General features: G+C 59.5%; 1 protein-coding gene across 5 annotated transcripts in view; it reads right to left on the minus strand.

Annotated features, from left to right (window-relative positions):
* Positions 1–483: 483 nt before the first annotated feature.
* The window catches only part of Adcy6 (adenylate cyclase 6), a 19,634-nt gene continuing 940 nt past the window's right edge, over positions 484–19,177 (minus strand). The window contains exons 1-22 of one of the 5 annotated variants that reach the window (XM_005406659.2): positions 18,961–19,166; positions 14,839–15,700; positions 11,377–11,526; positions 10,877–10,998; positions 10,676–10,787; positions 10,397–10,524; positions 9,757–9,915; positions 9,541–9,682; positions 9,302–9,430; positions 9,015–9,040; positions 8,673–8,820; positions 8,368–8,465; positions 8,126–8,213; positions 7,853–7,969; positions 7,437–7,595; positions 6,975–7,153; positions 6,036–6,071; positions 5,824–5,953; positions 5,298–5,561; positions 4,447–4,651; positions 3,135–3,259; positions 484–2,927 (exon numbers count right to left, since the gene is read on the minus strand). In XM_005406659.2, coding sequence (XP_005406716.1) covers positions 2,802–2,927; positions 3,135–3,259; positions 4,447–4,651; positions 5,298–5,561; positions 5,824–5,953; positions 6,036–6,071; positions 6,975–7,153; positions 7,437–7,595; positions 7,853–7,969; positions 8,126–8,213; positions 8,368–8,465; positions 8,673–8,820; positions 9,015–9,040; positions 9,302–9,430; positions 9,541–9,682; positions 9,757–9,915; positions 10,397–10,524; positions 10,676–10,787; positions 10,877–10,998; positions 11,377–11,526; positions 14,839–15,699 — 3,504 coding nt within the window. In that variant the 5' untranslated portion in view covers position 15,700; positions 18,961–19,166 and the 3' untranslated portion in view covers positions 484–2,801. The other 4 variants (XM_005406658.2, XM_005406657.2, XM_005406656.2 and 1 more) reach the window with 4 other exon arrangements.

Genomic DNA, 19,177 nt, shown 5'->3' on the forward strand with positions numbered 1-19,177 from the left:
GAGAAGTATCCCGGTTCACAGGACTTACTCATGGCAGGAGGGGGTCACAAAAGCAGAGTAAACAGATTGGACTAGAGGTCACTCTGTCTCTGGGAAGCGGGGCGTGGGGAGATACCCCAGTGCCCTGACTGCCGTGAGCGCATGCGTGGGAGACTCCTGAGGAGGCCAGATCTTGGTATGAGGTGTTTGGAGGGGCCAAGGCCCTGGAAGGAAAACTACAGGGGTCTTCATTTAGCCCGCGAATGACAAGGGTCACAGGAACGAATGTGGGAACACGCCGGGTCCTCAGGATGCTGCGGGCCTGCAGCAGTCCCGCTCTCTGAGGACACTGAGGTTGCACCCTGGCAGGGCAAAAGCCACAAGGGCCCTCAGACCACAGATGAGAGCAGCTCACGGAGCCCTGGGAGGGAGGCTGACTTCTGTACCAGGCTTGGCTACTTCTGACCCAACCCAGGCCCCAGAGCAGCTGCAGAGAACAGAAAATTTTACAAAGATTTGGATTTTATTGATATTTAAATATATTAAATATTTCACTGAAATACATGGTACACCGCCCTCCCCCACGCCCACAGTGGTTACATTATAAAACCAAAGCCCACGGCCTCCCATCCCAATTCCCCCACGCCTGGTGAGGAAGGGGCCCATGGCAACCCCGGGGAAGGGCGTGACTGGCACTGCGGTTCGGGGAGCCAGGCTGGGAACAGGACCCTCCCGCCTGGCAAGAAGCAGAGACAAATCAGCCAAGGCTGAGGTCGTCCCACTCCGGCTCACTCACACCCTCCCCTCCCACGGCACCAAGGAACCCTTCCTGTCCAGGGATGCGGCTGGATGGGCCGGGGAGTGTTTTCTGCCTGAGGCAGCTGGGGTTTCTCCTCCTCTGCCCTGGCTAATGAAGTGCCTGGCGATTCACCTGGCTGATGAATGCAGAGCCCCAGGGCAGGCGGTACCAAGCCAGAAACAGGCCTCTGCGAGGAGCTGGTGTGTCGGGAGCGTGGGGAGGGGCAGGGGCGATGCCCGCTCCTCCCAGCTCCCAGCTCCTTTCTCCTCGGCCTCTCTAGACATTTACAGGACAGGCGATCTTCAAGAAACACTCAGGCTAATGCCTCTGGCTTAAGTAAGTATAGACAGAGAAACCAAGGCACCAGCCCCTTCAGGCCGGAGTCAAGGAGGCTGCGGGGAAAGGGATGAAAGGAAGGTAAGAAGAGGAAGAGAACCTAGCGTCCGACTTCCTAACCCTTCCAGCAGCCCTGGCAGGCCTCATGGGGACTGGGAGCCAGAACACGCTAGACGCAAGCGGAAGGCTCAGGGAAGCCTAGTTTGAGATCCCCTTCCCCATCCCCTAGTACCAATGTCTGGGCCTCAGAAGGATCCCAGGCTGTCCCAGTCCCAAAGCATAACACATCCCAGGACATAAGCTGGAGAACCCAGGGAATTCCTGGGCCTCTGCCCACTAAAGCCCCGACAGGTCAAGTGCGTGGAGCACTGCGGCCCAAGCAGGCACTTGGGTCCCCGCCTGCGGCAGGGGGACAGTCACACTGTACACGTGGCCCCGAATGGCACTTAGGGATTTGGCACAAAAAAGACTCCTCTCCCCCGTCCACCCTCCTTTCGCTGCACACCCCGTACCACTCCTGTGCAAGCCGGGCATCTCCCTACGTCCCTTGAAGTAGAAAACCCTGCCTTGCTCCCAGAAGACAGTGGCCCACAGGAGAGAGGCAAGCCCGGGTGGAGAGCTGAGGAGCGGGAGCACAAGGACATACACAGACCTGGAAAATAGATATGCACACAGGGCAACATGCACACACAGTTACACAGACTCACAGGCCCTCCCCGGTGCCAGGACCGGGAGGCCAGCTTCAGGGTCAAGGCCATCTTCCTCTGTGCCCTGACCCGTTCTGTTTGGCAACAGAAGGGGCAGAGATGCTTCATGCCCCCTTGCCAGGAGCAAGTGCTGGGACCAAGGGACCTGACCCTAGCCACAGCTGAGCCTCAGATCAAGCCTGGCGCCACCCCCACCTAGCCGCCTGCGTTCTTTGGCACCTGCAGGTAAATGCCCAGCTTCTGACCCTCTGGCACCCACACGCAGCTGGCTCTCTGGCTGGGCATTTCACAGTGCCAGCGAGGCCAGATGCCCCTTTCCCTGGAATGTGCAGGAGCTGGGGCTAAATCTGCACTGTCACAGGTCCCGTTGTTCCCCTTTGGGGACAGATCGTGGGACAAGGATTTGGCAAACGGAAACATTCCCCTGAAATGTGGACAGAGCTGGGTTCTCAGAACATCTCCGTCCTGCCCTGTGCCCATGAGGAGAGCTGGCTAGGACTGGCAGTGCCCAGGACCAGTGCTGGGAACGCAGGCATAGCCAAAGCAAGTGTGGGGTAGGCACTCCTCACGCCTGCCTAAGTCTCTGTGAAAATCTTCCCGGGAAAGGGGGAAGGGAAGACCCAGCCCTGAGCCTGCTGTCCAGACGGGGAAAGGCAGGCATGGCAAATGGCCACGTGCACCTCCCAGGCAGGAGGGTGCCCCCGTCTGCACTGCTTCCTCTGCTGCTCCCAAAAGCTGGAAGAAAGAAGAAACGGCCCTATCCCAGTTAAAAAAGAAAGTCAGCTGCACGATCTTCTCGGTGTCCCTGTTCACCAGTCTGAGGGCAGACGAGCACGGTCCCAGCCCAGCCTGCTGCGGTGTTCCCTTTCGTGATCCACAAGGTCTGGAGGCTCTGTGTCCCCGGCACAGCTCCACCCAGCAAGCAGAGTCCACTCAATGCCCACCTTGGTCCCTTCGGCTGAATCTGCAGCTGGCCCCTGCTAACTGCTGGGGCCCCCGTTGAGGAAGTAGGTGGTCATCTCCCCCTTGCCCTTCACCTTGACCACCCCTCGACACTCCAGTTGGTAGCCCTTGGCAGCTAGAACCTGGTACAGGTCCGTGGTCACCTGGGGGAGTGGGAGGGGAGCCTGCTTAGCCTGGAATCCCTCCTGCTGCACTGGCAGAAGCCCAGGGTTCTCTGGTCAGGCTAGCTCCCCTCCCAGCCCTTGCCCCACGCACTGCAGAAGACTGCCACCCTGCCCCTTCCTGCACAGAGATTTATGGAAGTCCTCTGGACCCGTACCCCTCCCAGCCTTGTTTCACAGCCTCCTCACCTGTATCCGGTCAGGCACCCCTGTGCTGTCCATGCGACTGGAGACATTTACTGTGTTCCCCCAGATGTCGTACTGTGGCTTCCGAGCCCCAATAACACCTGCCACAACTGGGCCCATGTTCAGCCCTGAAGTGGGAAGAAAGGCAAGACACTGAGACTAGTAAACGCTCCAGGGCCATCCCACCTCCTGGCATCTCAAGGAGGGCCCGGGGAAAGAGCGGAAAGGCACAAATCTGGTGGTAAAGAATGGAAGACCTGGCACCTGGCATTGTGGTGGATGTCTTTAATCCCAGCACTCTGGAAGATTCAGGCAGGAGGATTACAAATTCAAGCTAACCTGGGCAACCCAGTGAATTAGCAAGACTACATCTCAAAATTAAAAACTAAATGTAGCTCAATGTGAAGGTTCTGGGTCCAATCCCTAGTCATATTAAAAAAAAAAAAAAAAAAATCGTGGCGTACACCTGCAATCTCAGCACTTGGAGCCTGGAGACAGGACTGCCATAAATTCAGTCAGCCTGGGCCGCGTATCAGATCAAGACCAGACTGAGCTACATAACAAGACATCTCAAAAAAAAGACCTGGGCAGGTGGGCAGCAAAGCTCCCTCAGCTGAAACAACTGTGCTGTAAGAGTAGCTAATCTACCGAGTGCTCACTCTGTGCCAGGTATTGGAGTGGGCATTTTACCCTACTGCACCTCTCACCACCCCCCAACACAGGTCTTATTGCCATTTTACCCAAAGGTACTGGTGTGAACCAGTAAGTAGAACTGCCAGAAGTCAAACCAGTCTGACTCCAGAACCTGTGCTGTTAACCACTGCTCTCTACCAGTCCATCCGAGGAGAAATACCTCTTCTCAGATGAGCCACCGACAAGGACATGGGCACTGGAGTGCTGTAAAGCCTGGGTTTGAATCCTACCTCAGCCACTTTTTTGGCTGAGTTACTTTTCCTTATCTTTTTTTTTTTTTTAATACAGGGACTCGCTATGCAGTTCACGCTGGTCTTTAACTCACTTTGTAGCCCAACTCATGGCAATCCGCCTCAGCCTCATGAATGCTGGGATTACAGACATACACCACCATGCCCAGCTCTTTATCTTTAAGGAGTTAACAAAAGGATTAAATGTGCTTAAGATACCTAGGATAGAGGCCAACACATAGTAGGCCCACTGTAAACAGTCTCTGAATATAAGACAACCTAGAAAACAGAAGGGGCGAGAACCCCACCGGAGCCCTGGTGGAGAACCTGGGCCCCCATCGCAGCCCATACGCGCAGCCCAGAGACCCCTGCTGGGAGCCAGGCCCTCCTACCGATCTTCATCTGGAAGTTGTTGAAGGAGTGCTCGTTGATGTGCTTCATCTGCTCCATGAGCCGCATGGCGTAGTCTGCGAGGGCAGTGATGTGGGAACGGCCCACCTGATCGTAGGTGCTGGCATTCAGCCCAGAGGCAGCCATGTAGGTGCTACCAATTGTCTTTATCTTCTCCAGCTGCCGAAACTGCTCCTCGCTGATAATCTGGGCAGTGCAGGGGTCTGGCTGAGGCCAAAGAGGCCAAACCCTGCCACGCGCCATTGAGCCCGCCTCACTGCTTGCCCTGCACTGGCCCCTTCCGCGCTCCCCCGGCCAGCGGCTGCTGTCAGTGCCGGCCCGAGGAGCCAGACTTAAAGGTCAGCTGTGCTGGCCCGCTCGCAGACCGGCAGGAAGGACGCTGGGCACCAGTGACTCCAACCTCACCTTCTGGGGAGCACTCCAGAACGGGGAAGAGCTCACTCCAGACTGGGGTGCTCAGGGCAGTCCTCACATGTTGCTTCTATTTTCTCAGGGAATTACCTTGCTGGTTGGGTGTCTTGGGGTTCTGTCCACACACTACTGTTATCCTCTTCCAGACACCTACCTGGTCCCTCTCCTGTCTCCCACAGACCCTTGGGTCCTCTTTTCTCCCCAAGGATGACCCTGCCCCACCGGGATGACCCCTTGTTCCCTCTGACACCTTCATGGGCTCCTGTCCCTGCTTCCACCGTCCCTACACGCATCTGTACCCCAGCATCTCTAGATCCCATTAGATCTCCCCTTTCTCCAAGTACCACCCAGCCCGCATCTGTGGCTCTACGACCCTGGTCCCAAACCCCCTACTCCCCCCCACCAGCCAGCCGGCAAGCACCTCGTCAAAGTCGGCGATGATCTCATTGAGCAGCCGCAGGCACTCAACACCCTCGTTGTTGGCCTCCAGCTCTACGTAGAACTCGGAGAAGTTGGCAATGGAGGCGAACATGACGGCCACGCACTCGCAGGACTGGTAGTAGAGCTCGTCATTCCGGCGCTCCCGCGCCAGGAAGTGGGCAGCCACGTCCTTGGGCAGGATGTTATGCAGCAGCCGCCGGTTGTATGCCTGGAGCTCTTCCATCTCCTCCTTCTCCCCTGTTGCCTGTGAACACCATACCCATGGCCCACTGCCCAGCACTCACAGGGCTGGTGCCGTAGCCAAGGCCACGGACAGCTGAGGCCTCGAGAACAGGCAGAAAGGCCGGGTACAGGTGGGCAGGGCACGGAGAACGGACACAAAGGCAGCCTGGGACCAGAGTGGGCCTAGGGCACCCTGAGCCTCAGGCAGCAAGAGATGTGTCCCTGGCTAGGACCAGGCTAGGCCCCAGGTCCCATCCCTTCCCCTACAGGCCCACCCAAGTCACCTGCAGTTTCCAGAGGAAATCCAGGCGGGCCGTCGACTCCACCTGCTGGGCATGCAAATACAGCGCCAGCGCAAACACCAGCAGAATCACAGGCGTCATGTGTTTCAGGGCCACCCTCCCCACAGCTGGGCTGAGGATGAACGGAGCCGTGCTTGGTGCCTGATGGAGGCATCCACCAGCCTCACCCCCTGCAGCCCCGAGCCCCCACTCACCAGTCCAGCCCATTGAAGGTCTCGTTGGAAGAAGCCCTGGTAGGAGCACACAAGAGAGAAAGTCATGGTGCTTCCTGGATGGCTGGGCTGGCACGGACGGCGGAGACACTGCGCTGTCAAGCCGTGTCACCAGTCGTGCACTGGGCCAGGGCCTTTCCCTACATTAACTAACTCCTTAATCAGCAGAGGCTGAGACTCTACCCTTCGTGGCTCCACCACTGACCAGCTATACGACCTGGGCAAGCGACTTTCCAAGCCTCCGTTTCCTGGTCAGTAAACCAGATCTAAATATTGCATATGCAAGGCTCGGCACATGCCTGGCATGAAGTCAGTCTTCGTAAGTGATAGTTACTAGAACCTTTACACTACCCTGTCACAGAGGCGGGTTTGCCATTTGACAGACGAGAACATGGAGGCTCAGAAAAGTTAACTCCCCTGTCCAAGGTTACACAGCTAACGAGCACCAGAGCCGGGACTCGAACCCAGCAGACTCCGGAGGCTTTCTACCACAGCAAGCTACGGCCACACACCACCAAGGAAGGGGCTTTGAGCAGGAAAAGCCAGTGCGGGTCCGAGCCACAGCCCTCACGCAGGAGCCAGGTTCTGCTTCCGAGCCAGGGCTCTGCCACCGCGCAGCTACGTGACGTACACTTGGTTAAAATGGGGCAGAAAAGCACCGTGCAGCGCGAGAGGGCTTTTCTGTCAGTGTTTGGCCTAAAGACACAGGGGTTTCCCTGGTGTTTCCTTGGGATAGCCACGTGGGGTAACCACGTGGGGTAACCACTTGGGGTAACATGCCAGGAACTCCCCAGTCTGCTTCCCTCTCCGGGGTGAGCTGCAGCATTCCCAGGGTACAAGGTCCTGGGCACTAGAGAGGTTCTCGGTGACCTAGCAGGGCTGGAGACTCTGAGGCACTCAAGGGGCTGAAGATAAACTTACAGGCCATGGACGCCAAGCAGCAGGTCGTAATTGTCAAAGATGGTGGCTGGCGGACCCAGCAGAAGCAGCACCAAATAGATAAGCCCCAAGGTGAAGATCATGGCCAGTTTGCCGATGCTGCTGATGTGCAGGAAGACAGAGCTGGCCAGGAGACTCAGCAGCATGCTCCCGATGAAGTACTGGGGGAACACGGAGGCAGCGCTGGATGACGGCAGAGGCCGCGGCACCAGGGCAGGAGAAACCCTGCGCTCCCTTGCCTGGCCTGCGTTCCCCGCTTCAACCCCCAAACCCCAACACCCTTCGCCCTCTGTCTCCAACCTGCACCACACCAAGGCCCCTGGTTGCTCTTGGAGTTAGGGACCCTGGTGAGGCCTGGGTTCCCACTGCCCATCACCAGGCTTGGCACACAGGGCTAGTAACTGTGCCAGGACATCTGCCTCTGCTTGAACACTGCTCGGACACCTCAGGGAAGCTGCAGGTGGGTGCGGTGCCCTCACACAGGGGAGCGTCCAGGCCCAGAGAGTAATTGAGCTGTTGCAGGTGGCAGGCGGTGATGTCAGCAGGTGTTAAATTCAGCATCTGGGCCGCACAGGTCCGTATAGGTGTGTGGTTACAGGTGAACTGCAAAAGCCAGTTTGTATCAGGGTAACCAAGGAAGGAAAGGGTTGCAAGGGTCATACCTACGTGCCTTCTACCCAAGGGCCCAAGTGCCCAGCGATGGCAAGCGAGGAAACGAGAGGGGAAACGAGTTAACCTCCCCCTCCTCCAGGACTGCAGGCTCCTCGGGGCAGGAAACATGTTTTACTCCCCCTGTATCCCCAGTGCCAAAGCAGTGCCTGGCACTGAGCAAGGCAGGAGAACTCCCACTGGATCCTTACCATGTTGGCAGTGGCAGAAATGAACACAAGCAGGACTGAAAAGATGCCAACTGCGGTGCTATGTGCCCGAGAGCGAACGATGCTTCGGGACAGACGTTGCAGGGCCTTCGGGAACAGCTGGAGTAGCAACAGACCACGAGGCGGAAGGCACATGAGCCGAGAAGGCAGGCCACGCAGGGAGGGGCCCAGCAAGAGCGGCGCGGCTTCCCCTCCCCCTCCCCGCGGGACCCCTGCCCTGCCCACCCCGAAGCCCCAGGGAAGCCCTCCACATACAGAACCGCAGGAGTACACAGCACAGGTCAGCACGGTGAGCAACAACAGCAGGAAGGTACCCGCGTAGATCCCAAGCATCAGCGTGGAGCTGGGGCAGGACAGGGCCGGGGGAACGTTACTCCGTAACACCTGGGCATCCTTGTCCCGTCCCTGGTACAGGCAGGGGTGCAGGCTCCAGGGATCAGGGGTCTGCCTGCTGTTTAGGGAGGTCTGGGAGTGGTGAAAAGGGGTAGGGCTCTCACTGTGGGAAGATGAGGAGCTGGATGAAGCCGATGAAGCAAAAGACCAACAGGGCACAGGCAACGTAGGCTCCAAAGCGGGGATCCACCTTCCGTGAGTACTGAGGGAGAAGAGGGGGGCTGGGCCCTGGGCTCTGCTGGACAGCAAGGCACTACCAGGGGCCTCAGGGCAGAAGCAGTTGGCCCAGCTTTCGTGAATCCCCCTCTGCCCTACGGCCCCTTCCCACTCCCCAAACCTCCTGCTCAACCCTCCCTGCCTGGGCCTGCCCCCGACCCCAGCCTGGTTGCTCTGCCCCCGTCCCCCAGACCTTCTTCTCGAGATCCTCTCTCTGGAAGGTGAGCAGGAACCGGCGCACGTGGTCCTTACGCAGCTGATCGATGCTGCGGGCATCAATGGCCCGGCCCAGGAACTCGTCCACCTCGTCCTCGGGATTCAGAGCGTCCTGAGCACCCCGGCTGAGGACAGGGGACGCATCGTACGGGGTGCCTGAGCCACGCCACGCGACAGGCGGCGGAGGGCGTGTGGGCATGCCTGGGGCCTCCCCCCATGTAACACCATCAGAGGCCCAGGAAACGGGCTCAGCTCCCGCAGCCCCACCCGAGGCGCAGGCGCCGACCCTCCTCCTCCCCTCCTCGGGAACCTGACGTACTTGTCTTTGCTGGAATCATCAATGCCCTAGAGAAAGCGACGGGAGAGGATGAGTGAGGTGCAGGTCCCAGCCACCTTCACCTCTCAAGTCCCACTCCCCCTCCCGGACACCCTCCTGCGGGTGTCCCCACGCCGCACCCGCCTGGGGGGACCCGGGACCCCGGGGTGAAATCCCCTCCTGACCCTGACACTAGAAAGCATACGTGGGGGTGGAAGCTGCAGGAAGGACACGGAGTGGAGCAGAGAGGGACAAGAAAGTGCGGCCCCCGCCCTGGCCGAGCCCCTCACCATCTGGCGGAAAGCCTTGGAGTCCTTGGTCCGGGAGAAGGCGCGGTCGGGCACCCAGCGTGGCATCAGCCCTTCGATGGAGTTGGCCCGTGTCCGCTGCAGCCTGGCCAGCATGGCCTTCTCCTCTTTCTGCGTGGGCCACGAGGGTGCAGGCTCAGAGGAGGGGCCTTGAGAAGGCCTCTGAGGGCCCCGGCGGTCCCTCTCCGGGCCCCCCCGCCCCCCGTGGGCCCGGCCCTGACCCGCTTCTGGCTGGCTCCCAGGATGAGGAAGGTCTCGATGCGCTGCTCCTTGAGGTACGCGTTGCGCTCCCCGCCGCGGCCGGGCTCCACCTCGTAGTCCCCGTTCAGGTACTGCAGCGTGGCCCGCGTGATATGGATGCGGCTGTGCAGGGCGCAGGACGTGAGGCCCTGCTCTCTCCCCGCCCCGAGCCCCACCACCTGGACCCCTCCACTCACCCGGCCCGGCCCCCCGCCTCCATGTGGTTGGCCAGGGTGACATCGTTGGACCACACGTCGAACTGCCACTTCCGCAGGCCGAGGACGCCACAGTGCACGCGCCCGCTGTGGATGCCCACACGCATGTTCACGTTCACACCCGTCACTTCACGTACCAGCCTGGAAAAGGTCGGTCTGGGTCAGTCCTGGCACGGCCTCGCCCGCCCCCAGCCCGGAACACAGGCGGTGCAGTAGGCACGGACAGACCCGGATGCGGGAGACAGGAGCACAGTGCGAGCTGGGCAGGGTAAGAGGCCGCCGACGCTCGGCACACAGGCTTGAGAACTGTGCTCACAGGGCTGCGGCATCTTGTGGGACTCAGCCGGGAGAGGCGGAGCCACTGTTCTCGCCTCTGGCCGGCCGGCGTCCCTGCAGCCCCAGGCCCCCGCGGCCCTAGCTCCCCACCCCTCCCAGCTGGCTCAAATCCAAGGGTGAACGCGGGTCTTCGCAGAGGCTGGAGAAAGAGCCGCTCCCCTCCCCAGCGACAGGTCTCAAAGACAGGGCGAGAGCCAAGGCAGGAAGACCCCTGAGCAGGTGTCGGAGCAGGAGCAGTCTGGGGCCCCCGCGAGTCCAGGACGCCTGGGGACGGGGCGCTGCTTACGAGATGGCCTCGATCATATCCACCCCCATCTCCACACAGCAGTGGGCATGGTCTGCCCGGGCCTCCGGCAGCCCTGACACACAGTAGTAACAGTCCCCTAAGATCTTGATCCTCAGGCAATGATTTTCCTGAAGGGGAAGAGGTGGAGGGAAGGGTCACCTTTACTCTCCTACCCCCGCCTCACTGCAGACGCCATCTGCCCCGCACCCCTGGCTGCCCACAGCAAGGCTGTGCTCTCACCACACTCGGCACACCGTCCCCAAGCCCCAGCACCCTCACCGCGGCCAGCTTGTCAAACCGGGCAAAGAGTTCATTCAGGGTCATGACCAGCTCCTGCGCGGTACACTGCGAGGCCAGGCTGGTGAAGCCCTCGATGTCCGCAAACAGGATGCTGCGGACGACAGCGGAGGACGGATGGGCCATGCGGCCCGACTCCCAAGCCCTCCCAACCTTCTCCGCGTCCCCCCATCCCCACGCTACCTGACGTTATCATGCTTCTGGATGTAGATCTTGTGGAACATCATGTCTTCCTTTTTTGTGTTAATGTCTTCTTTCATCTCCATGGCAACGTGCTGGGGCAAAACTGACAGCAGCAGCCGTTCCTGGACCAGTGGTTCCAACAGGACACTGCTATCATCTCTGCCTCCCATTTTGATCCTGACTCTTCCCCTCCCAGAGCCCCCCCATACCTCTCTGCTGACCCGAGCTCCTCCTGGACTGCAGGCAGACCCACCCCACCACAGCCCACCGCAGACACCCGCCCTTGCCCTCTCGTCAGCCCGCCCTGAATTCTCCAGATGTCCTCCTGTCTACGCCCTCACACACTCGGGCAGGACAAGCCCTAGGGCCGCAGGGGGTGTCTACACAGTCCAGGGGGATCACTCACACAGGATCCCACCGACTTGGATAGAACAGGAGATCCAATCTGCAAGGTGGCAGGGGATAAGAAAGGGAACGTCCCGGTCGGGAAGCAGCCCCACCTGCTGCCGATTCTCATGCTGCAGGTGCAGCCGAGCCTGGATATAACCGCGCGTCTCTTGAAAGGCTTGGCGCTGAGACACTTCCGCCGGGTAATGTGTGCAGATGCCAATGACATTGGTGCAAAGGAACAGTACCACGTTAGCACCGAGCTGCAAGAGGGAGGCGGAGGCAGATGGGAGACCACGTCCCAACACACACGTGCATGCAACTTGCAAGCTCTCTCCAGACACACTCCTCGGCAAGGAAGGCCAGGGTCTGCACCCTGCTTGTCCCCAACGCTCCCGTCTTTCCTTCCCCACAGGAATCCAGATCCCAGCCCTCTGCCCGGGGTCACTACAAGACTAGAAAGGTGATCATTTCCCAGCCTCAGCAAGCAGGAGTGCCAACCAGGGCAGGTATACTCAGGCCCAGCGCACTGTGGTTTCCTGCCTCACAAACACGTCACCCAAGAACCACCCTCTCCGTGTGGTTCTCCTTGCAGGCAGCACCCAGGAGACCTGAGCGCTCTGTCCTCCTGTGAGTGACCCAGGGCAAGTCACCTTATCTCTCTGGGCCTCCGTTTGCTCATCTGTAACTCAGACAGGAAATAAAATCTCCCGCCCTGCAGACTGAGTAACAATAACCATTATTATTATTACCAGCATAGCTACTTTGTTGGCTCCCTGCAACATACCAGGATTCTATGGACACTTTCTATACATTAACCCACGTAGTGCTTAAAACTCTATGAACTAGAAGACAGCATCTTGTTCTTAAAGGGAGGGGTGCACGCCTATAATCCCAGCACTCAGGAGAGTTAGGCAAGAGGTGTCCCAGGTCGGCCTGGGCTACGCAGTGAGTTCAAGGCCAGCCTGAATTACACAGTGAGACCCTGTCCCCCGCAAAAAAAAAGCAGCTCAGTAAATGGCCTAAGATTGCACAATTGGGGTGGCTGGCGTAAGACTTGACTCCAGGATCATCAGACTCCACAGCCTGTGTCCTAATCCCAATTTCTAACGCAGTCCAGGTTTCTAAGAGTCCTCTTCATGCCCCTGAACCTAGCACTTGAGGTTCGGCCTCACAGCTGAGGCTTGGGGATCATCAGCTCTATGACGGAAAACCCTCCCTGATGGGACGAGGTGCCACCCCTGGCCTGGCCAACGCGAGGAATAAACCCCCCCCACTTGGCTCTTCGGCCACCCTCAGCAGCACCAGCTGGAGAGCACATCCCAGGGAAGCTGGCCTCAGTGGTTCTGGAAACGCAGGGGTTAACCTGGCCCTACCCCAAAGCTGGATGGGGCAGGGCTCTGGCCCGGAGGAGGGACAGAACCAGAACTAGCCCTGCAGACTTGACAAGTCCTTCACCTCCGGGACCTCAGTTTCCTCTGTGTAAACGTGAGGGGTTGGCGTGGCTAAGCCCTGGCCACTTCCCGCTCCGCTCCTCCAGGACGGCCTCCCAGCCTCTCTCCCAGACCAATGCACAAGGCCCCAAACCAACCAAGCGCGCTCCCTCCCCGCGGCAGGGGTGAAGAGGGGGCACACTCGCTCCCTCTGGGGCTTCTAAGAATAGTCCCCAGTGGGGTAGAAGGGAAGGGGGGAGCAAATCAGGCAACTTCCCTTCCTGGCCCCAGGAGCCCAAGGGGAAAATGTGAGTCACTGCGGAGGGAAGGGGCAGGGGTGAGACTGAAATAACTGCACACACGACCCGGCGGCCATGGGGAAGGGGGCGACAGGCCCCTGCAGGTGACTCTAGCTTGCCTCGGGTCGCTGGGTGAAACTGCTTGGTGTGTCCCAAGGGTTCCTCCAAGCACGAGCAGGGGTGGACCTGAGAAAGGACAGGCCTCACGGAAGGACAGGCCTCCAGAAGCTCCTGAGCCCGGTGGACAGGGAACTGTTCCCAGCTGAGAGGAGGCTGTGCGGGCAGCCTTGACCCGCAGATGGGCACAGGGCAGCACGGTTTTCTACACCACCCCAAGAACGGGTCGGCCTAGACCCTCAGGGGTGAGGCTATCGCCTGCAAGCCCAGCAGGCGGCAGGCTACCAGCCCCGGCCCCGCTGAGGGTGAGCCTCCCCACTCAGGGGCCAAGCCCTGGCTCTGGGAGCCCTCAGCTGGAGCAGGGGAGAAGCCCACCAGCGGCGGCAGCCAGAGGGGAAGGGGGAAGGAAGGCAACGTCTCCCAGCGCCTCGTCCCCGGAGGGCCGTGCACCTCGCAGGCAGCGTGACCTGGGAGAGAAGCTGGGGGACTAGCAGGGGTGGAGGGACCTGGCCCTTTAAGAGGTCCGAGAGTGCCCTTGGGGCACGTGCTCCACAAACAAATGGGCTATAAAGTTACTTTTTAAAAGGTACGTTCTGTTCTGGAGCACAGGCTGGGCGGGAAAGGGCGCCGTGCCAGGGCGCCCAGCTTCTCACCCCGCAGCGACAGGCAACTTCCTCCCCACAGGGGAGCCCAGGGTGGGCTACGGGACACAAGCGCTTGGCAAGGCGGAGGCCGGCCCTGCATGGGGACAAGGCGGGGCGCACTGGCACTGACTAGCAGTCTCACCTGTGTGCCCCAGGCAGGGCTGACGGGGACAGCAGGTGGTCTCTGAGAGCCCTTGCGGCATTCCCACAGCTCACCATCCCCAAGCAACCGCCCGCCCTGCCCAGTGGGCCCTACTGCACTCTGGGAAGGAGGCTGCCAACGCCGCCAACGGCAACCCTCAGAAGGAGGCAGTATTCTTACCCGGCTTACAGACCGGGGAGGGGTAAGGTCAGCTGTCAGATCCCACAGAGCAGCCAGGCAGCAGAGCCCCCCTTCTCTCTGCAGGGTACGCCCAAGCCCCACCTCGCCCACACTCCTCCCCAAGGGGCAGCCAGCGCCAGCACCAGCAGAGAGCTCAAGGCAGGGCTGCCAGGCCGCTGGCACCAGTGTGCAAGGATGGGATGACATCAGCTTCCAGCACGCCTCTCCTCTGGAGCCCAGCCACATCCACGCCACCCCAAGCCCGAGAACTGACCCCAGCACTCCGCCCTCCCTGTCTCCTCAGAAAGGGCCCTGCTCCGAGCGGTAACTCTGTCCACAACCTGCTCACCCCTTCAGATCACCGTCTAGAGCTGCCCCTCAGGGAAGGCACCACAGCCTTAGTGTCAGGGGTCAACCTGGGGATAGGGCTGCGAGCCCCGGATAAGCCAGCCTTCTCAGCACCGCCCCCGCGGCCCACCCCCTTCCCACCCCCACAGTGTCTCTACAGGCTGCGGGCCTCATCTCAGCGGTCTCGGGCCAAAGAGCTGCAGACCAGCTTATGGGCGGAGCACGGGACCGCGTCCCGGGGTCTTCCTTCGCTCAGCAGCGTCCTGTGCCCAGATGCAAAGTGGAGGCGCACCTCGGAAACCTGACCGTCCAGGCGCAGGCAAAGACCCTCGCACCCAGGACCCACCCACGACTCCCCAGCCCGTCACACCAAGCCCGTTCCCCTTCCTGTGCGGACGCCCTCCACACCCACCTGCTTCCAGAGGAAGGCATCGCCTTGGTTGAGGTGCCAGGCCAGGATCAAATGCAGGGCGGAGAGGCCCAGGCCACTGAGCACGGCGGCCCGCATGCGGATGGGCAGGAGCGTGTAGGTGATGTAGACGAAGAACACGGGGCACCAGAGGCCTGCTGAGGGGCTGTGTGGGTTGGCTGCCAGGGCACCCCCCACCTGCACAGCTGCCAGGATGCCCAGCACCACATAGCTCACCACCCACATGGAGTCCTGGCGGAAGCTATGTCGGTTACACACCACCATGAGTGCCACAAAAAGGGTGGCGGCACAGGCCAGCAGGGCCACGTAGGCGGGCTGAGGCCTGGCGGGTGCGGCGTGGAAGGCCAGCAGCACAACCGTGAGCAGCAGGAGCACCGCCATGAGCAGCGTCAGGCTGCTCTGGTTCATCTGGAAGAAGTACCGCTGGTACAGGCGCTCCAGCTTGGCCGAGCGGAACTGCTTCGACTGGAAAACCCGCACCAGCCGGTGCCAGCAGGACCGTCCACTCCTGAGTGCCACGTCGGGTGCCACCTCAGTCGTCCCCGCTGCCGCCGTGGGCACCTCAGTGTCCTCAAAGCCCAGGGCCACTGCCCGCAGCCCCAGCTCCCTGCCCTTGCCTGGCCCAGCCCTCCGGAGGAAGGCTTCGTCCTGCCAGGGGCACCGAGCGGGAGCTGCAGGGGTGGGGCTGGGTGGCTCTGCATCCCGGAGGCAGCTCATATAGCGCGGCGTGCAGAAGCCACTGGCCCGAGTCCCGCGGCGCAGGCGCTTCTGCCCATGGCGTTCACCCCAGGCTGTCTTCCGCTCATCCACTTTGGGGACCAGGAGGCCACTAAACCATGACATGCTGCTGGGAGAAAAGGTAAGAGATGGCACCGATGGCGCCCAAGGACTACGGCCACCACCAGTAACTCCGCACCCGAGCACTCCCCACAGCCGAGCTAAGTGCCTTGTACTCGCCACCCTCATAAAAGCCACTCCCAAGTACACAGTGGCCTCCCCACTCCCAGGTGAAGAACCAGAACAGAGATGGAGAAACCTGCTCAAGATCCAGCAGCCGCGTAAGTGGGAGCACCAAGATCCTAGGCCAGATTCACCTGGGGCCAGAGCCAGCACACGAGCAATCCCCTCTTCCCTAACGGCACTGGTTCCTTGGTAGTGACAAACTTAAGCGTCCATGTCAAGAAATGAAGCAGCCGGGGCTCGGGGGAGCTGGGAGCAAGAGCCCACACTGTGGAGGCGAGCACCCCAGAACCGGCACGGTCACCACTGCCGCCCAGCAGGGCTTGAGCTTCTGAGCTTCCAACAGAAGCCACAGAAAAAGAGAGAAACCTCTAGATTTCAATGCAGTATCTCCTGATTTTTAGATGTTGGCAACTAATTCACATTTATCAACACTGCAAGCCAAATAAACCTCATCTGTGGAATAAGTTCAGCCTATGAGCTGTCAATCAGTGACCTCTGCACAAAAGGGACTGTCTTTCCACATCCTTCCTCATCTCTCTCGCTCACACACACACACACACACACACACACACTCCATCGAGCTAAATTCAGCTTCTCACTCAGGTCACAGCTGAAGTGTAACTTCCTCTGGGATGACTTCCTAGCTCTGGCCCTGACTCAGTTTGGTGCCATTTACCTCTGCACATTTCTTTCACAGGAGTGACTGTAATTCAAATTAAACTGCTCCTTGTTTAATGTGTACCTCTGTCCCTCTTATTCTAAGCTTTGTGAAGGTGGGGTTTTTTCTGTTTTGTCCAGCACCTCAACTCTGGAGCCACACACTGGGCCCGGCTTACAGGAGGAACTTGACAAATGCAAGCTGAACCCACGGGAAGCCGGCCAGCCTCGGGGCAGGGGTGTGGAGCAGTTGGAGTCAAACAGTAACCAGTAAGGGTAATCCCGACTCTTGATCTTCCTCGCTGTCCCCAGTCTACCAGCTCAGGCCAAGCTGAGGCCCTGGAGCTTGCCATTCTAAGGTCCAGAGTCACAGCTCCTCCAGGTCACGGGCCAAATGTCTCCTTATCAGTGAGGCTTTCTCTGACCGCTGGTTAAAATAGCAACTCTCCTTCCTGCAGCTCCCTATCTCTCTTAACAGCTTTATACTTTCTCTTTTTCCACAGCCCTTACCAGCAACTGCCTTTCTATACATCTGTCTTACTTGTTCACTGTCTCTCCTGATCAGAATGTCAACTTCACGAAAGCAGGAGTTTGGGCCTATTTTACTCCCTGTAGTACCTACAACACCTTATAAGATGAAAAAATTTGCTGAGTACACGGATGGCTGCTGAATGGATACTCCTATGCACTTTATCTGTTTTTTTTAAACTTTTCAAGGTTTTTTTTTTTTTTTTGAGGGGGTTGTGTTTTGTTTTTTGAGATAGGGGCTCACTATGTAGTTGAGGCTGACCTGAACTCACTATGTAGCCCACGTGATCCTCCTGCCTCAGCCTCCCAAGTGCCCAAATTACAGGCATGTGCCACCATGCCTGGCTTCAAGATCTTTTTACATGCCTAAATCCATCTAGATTGTCATCAAAATCCTGTGAAGCTACCCCTGTGTCCACCTACTATATGGGAGAGATTTGACAGGAAAAAAAACAAAACAAAACCCACGGCCCATGTCAGTTTTATATGGCTGACCCAAGTCACAGAGGTCCTGGGTAACCCATCATTCTCAGATCTCAGGTTTCCTGGAGGGACAGGCCAAGAACTGTGGGGTGAGGACCCACAGCAACAGCCTTGACGTGTATTAGACAAGCACAAACGCAGCTGTCCACGGATGGCCGTTCCGCACTCAGGGACACTCCTCCCCACCCACAGGGCACCCTGAGGGGCCCTGGCATCTACACCTGCTGAGCTAGCAGCACCGACATGTGTACTTACTAGGGTACGAGAGGGAAGTGTACCCAGAGCCTGCCCCAGGTGGCCACAGCACCAGATGCCAAGACAGACAAGCAGTGCTCCAAGCAGACGCCCAGGGACCCGCAAAGCAGAAGGCAGCTGGGGACTTCTCCACACACCCCAGTGCCCGCACCCCAGCTAGGCCTCGGTCAGGTTCCCTCAGCCCCCTGCTGTATCCCAGAGCTGCACACCCTGCAACCTCTCAATCACTAACGGCTCCATCTGGAAAGACAGATCAGGAGGACAAGACTTGGTCAAGCTGGCACTTGGAAAAGGTCACCAAAGAAAGCCTGGCTCTTCAAAACACTTCATTAGGAACATGATCTCTGGCATGAGACCAGGTCTCAAACCTGAGCATGATCATTGCCTAGGCGCACTGCCCTGCTCAAATTATTGGACCTTCCTGCATCACTTTCTTCATCTTTAAAATGGGAAAGAAATCTAGTAACACCTGTCAGGTAGCACACAGTAAATACTACTTCCTTTCCGCATTACTCTGAGCCCAAACCTCTACCACTACCAAGAGATGGGGACACAGGAATCATAAGCAAGAACACGCATCCCTCCAGCCAGTCAGACGCCTGCTTCCCTCAGTCCCTGTGTCCTTAGCTGTCACTCTCCAGAGCTGCTGGGGACAGAAAGCAGGGTGGGCAGGCTTTGCACCACTCCTCCCTAGCATTCTGCCTCAGTCACCTCCCACGTGTCGTCCCCTGCCCGGTTCCTACCTCGCACCACCCTAACCCAGACCACTGCTCCCAAAGGACCTGTTCTGGCCGCATTCCCAGCCCCCCCCCCCCGGAAGTACATCCTGGCATCCGGCTCACAGCCCCAGGGAAGGGGCAGACCTTGTCCAGGGAACAGAGGACCCTTCCAAGAACACTCGGCATCCCCAGGGGGGTAGCTCCAGGGCCCTGTAACTGTCCAGCCAAATGCAGCCGGCCCACGCTGGCCCTCACGCCAGGACCCAGCACTCCTGTCCAGAAACCCTCACTCTGAGCCCCAGGGGCACGGCTCGCTCTGCTCTTCCAGCCAGGCTCCTGGGCCTCGGGCCTCCTCATGGACCCGTGGCTCCAGGCACCACCGGGCACAGCTCCACGTCCCACTCAGTCCCAGACCTCAAGTCCCTCCCAAACCCTGATCCCTGGCCTGCGAGCAGGGTGGAGGAGGCCGCGGCGCAGCCCGGAGGATGGCTCTGCCCACCGCTCTGCCAATGCTCTTCGAGGCCGCTTCTCGGCGCTGTCCCCAGGGGCTATGTGCCCTGCCTTCACTGGCAAGAGGAGGCTCCGGGGATTTTAAAGCCATTTCAGAAAGTTCACGGCAGAACGCGCTGCCCAGGCGCGGCCCACCGTGCGGGGACGCGGGCCTCCATTCCAGGCCCTCCCCGAGGCCGCGGGGCCTCCGCAGGGCCTGCGGCCGA

This window comes from Chinchilla lanigera, unplaced genomic scaffold (genome assembly GCF_000276665.1).
Source record: "Chinchilla lanigera isolate Chin_1 unplaced genomic scaffold, ChiLan1.0 scaffold00099, whole genome shotgun sequence".
NCBI lineage: Eukaryota > Metazoa > Chordata > Mammalia > Rodentia > Chinchillidae > Chinchilla > Chinchilla lanigera.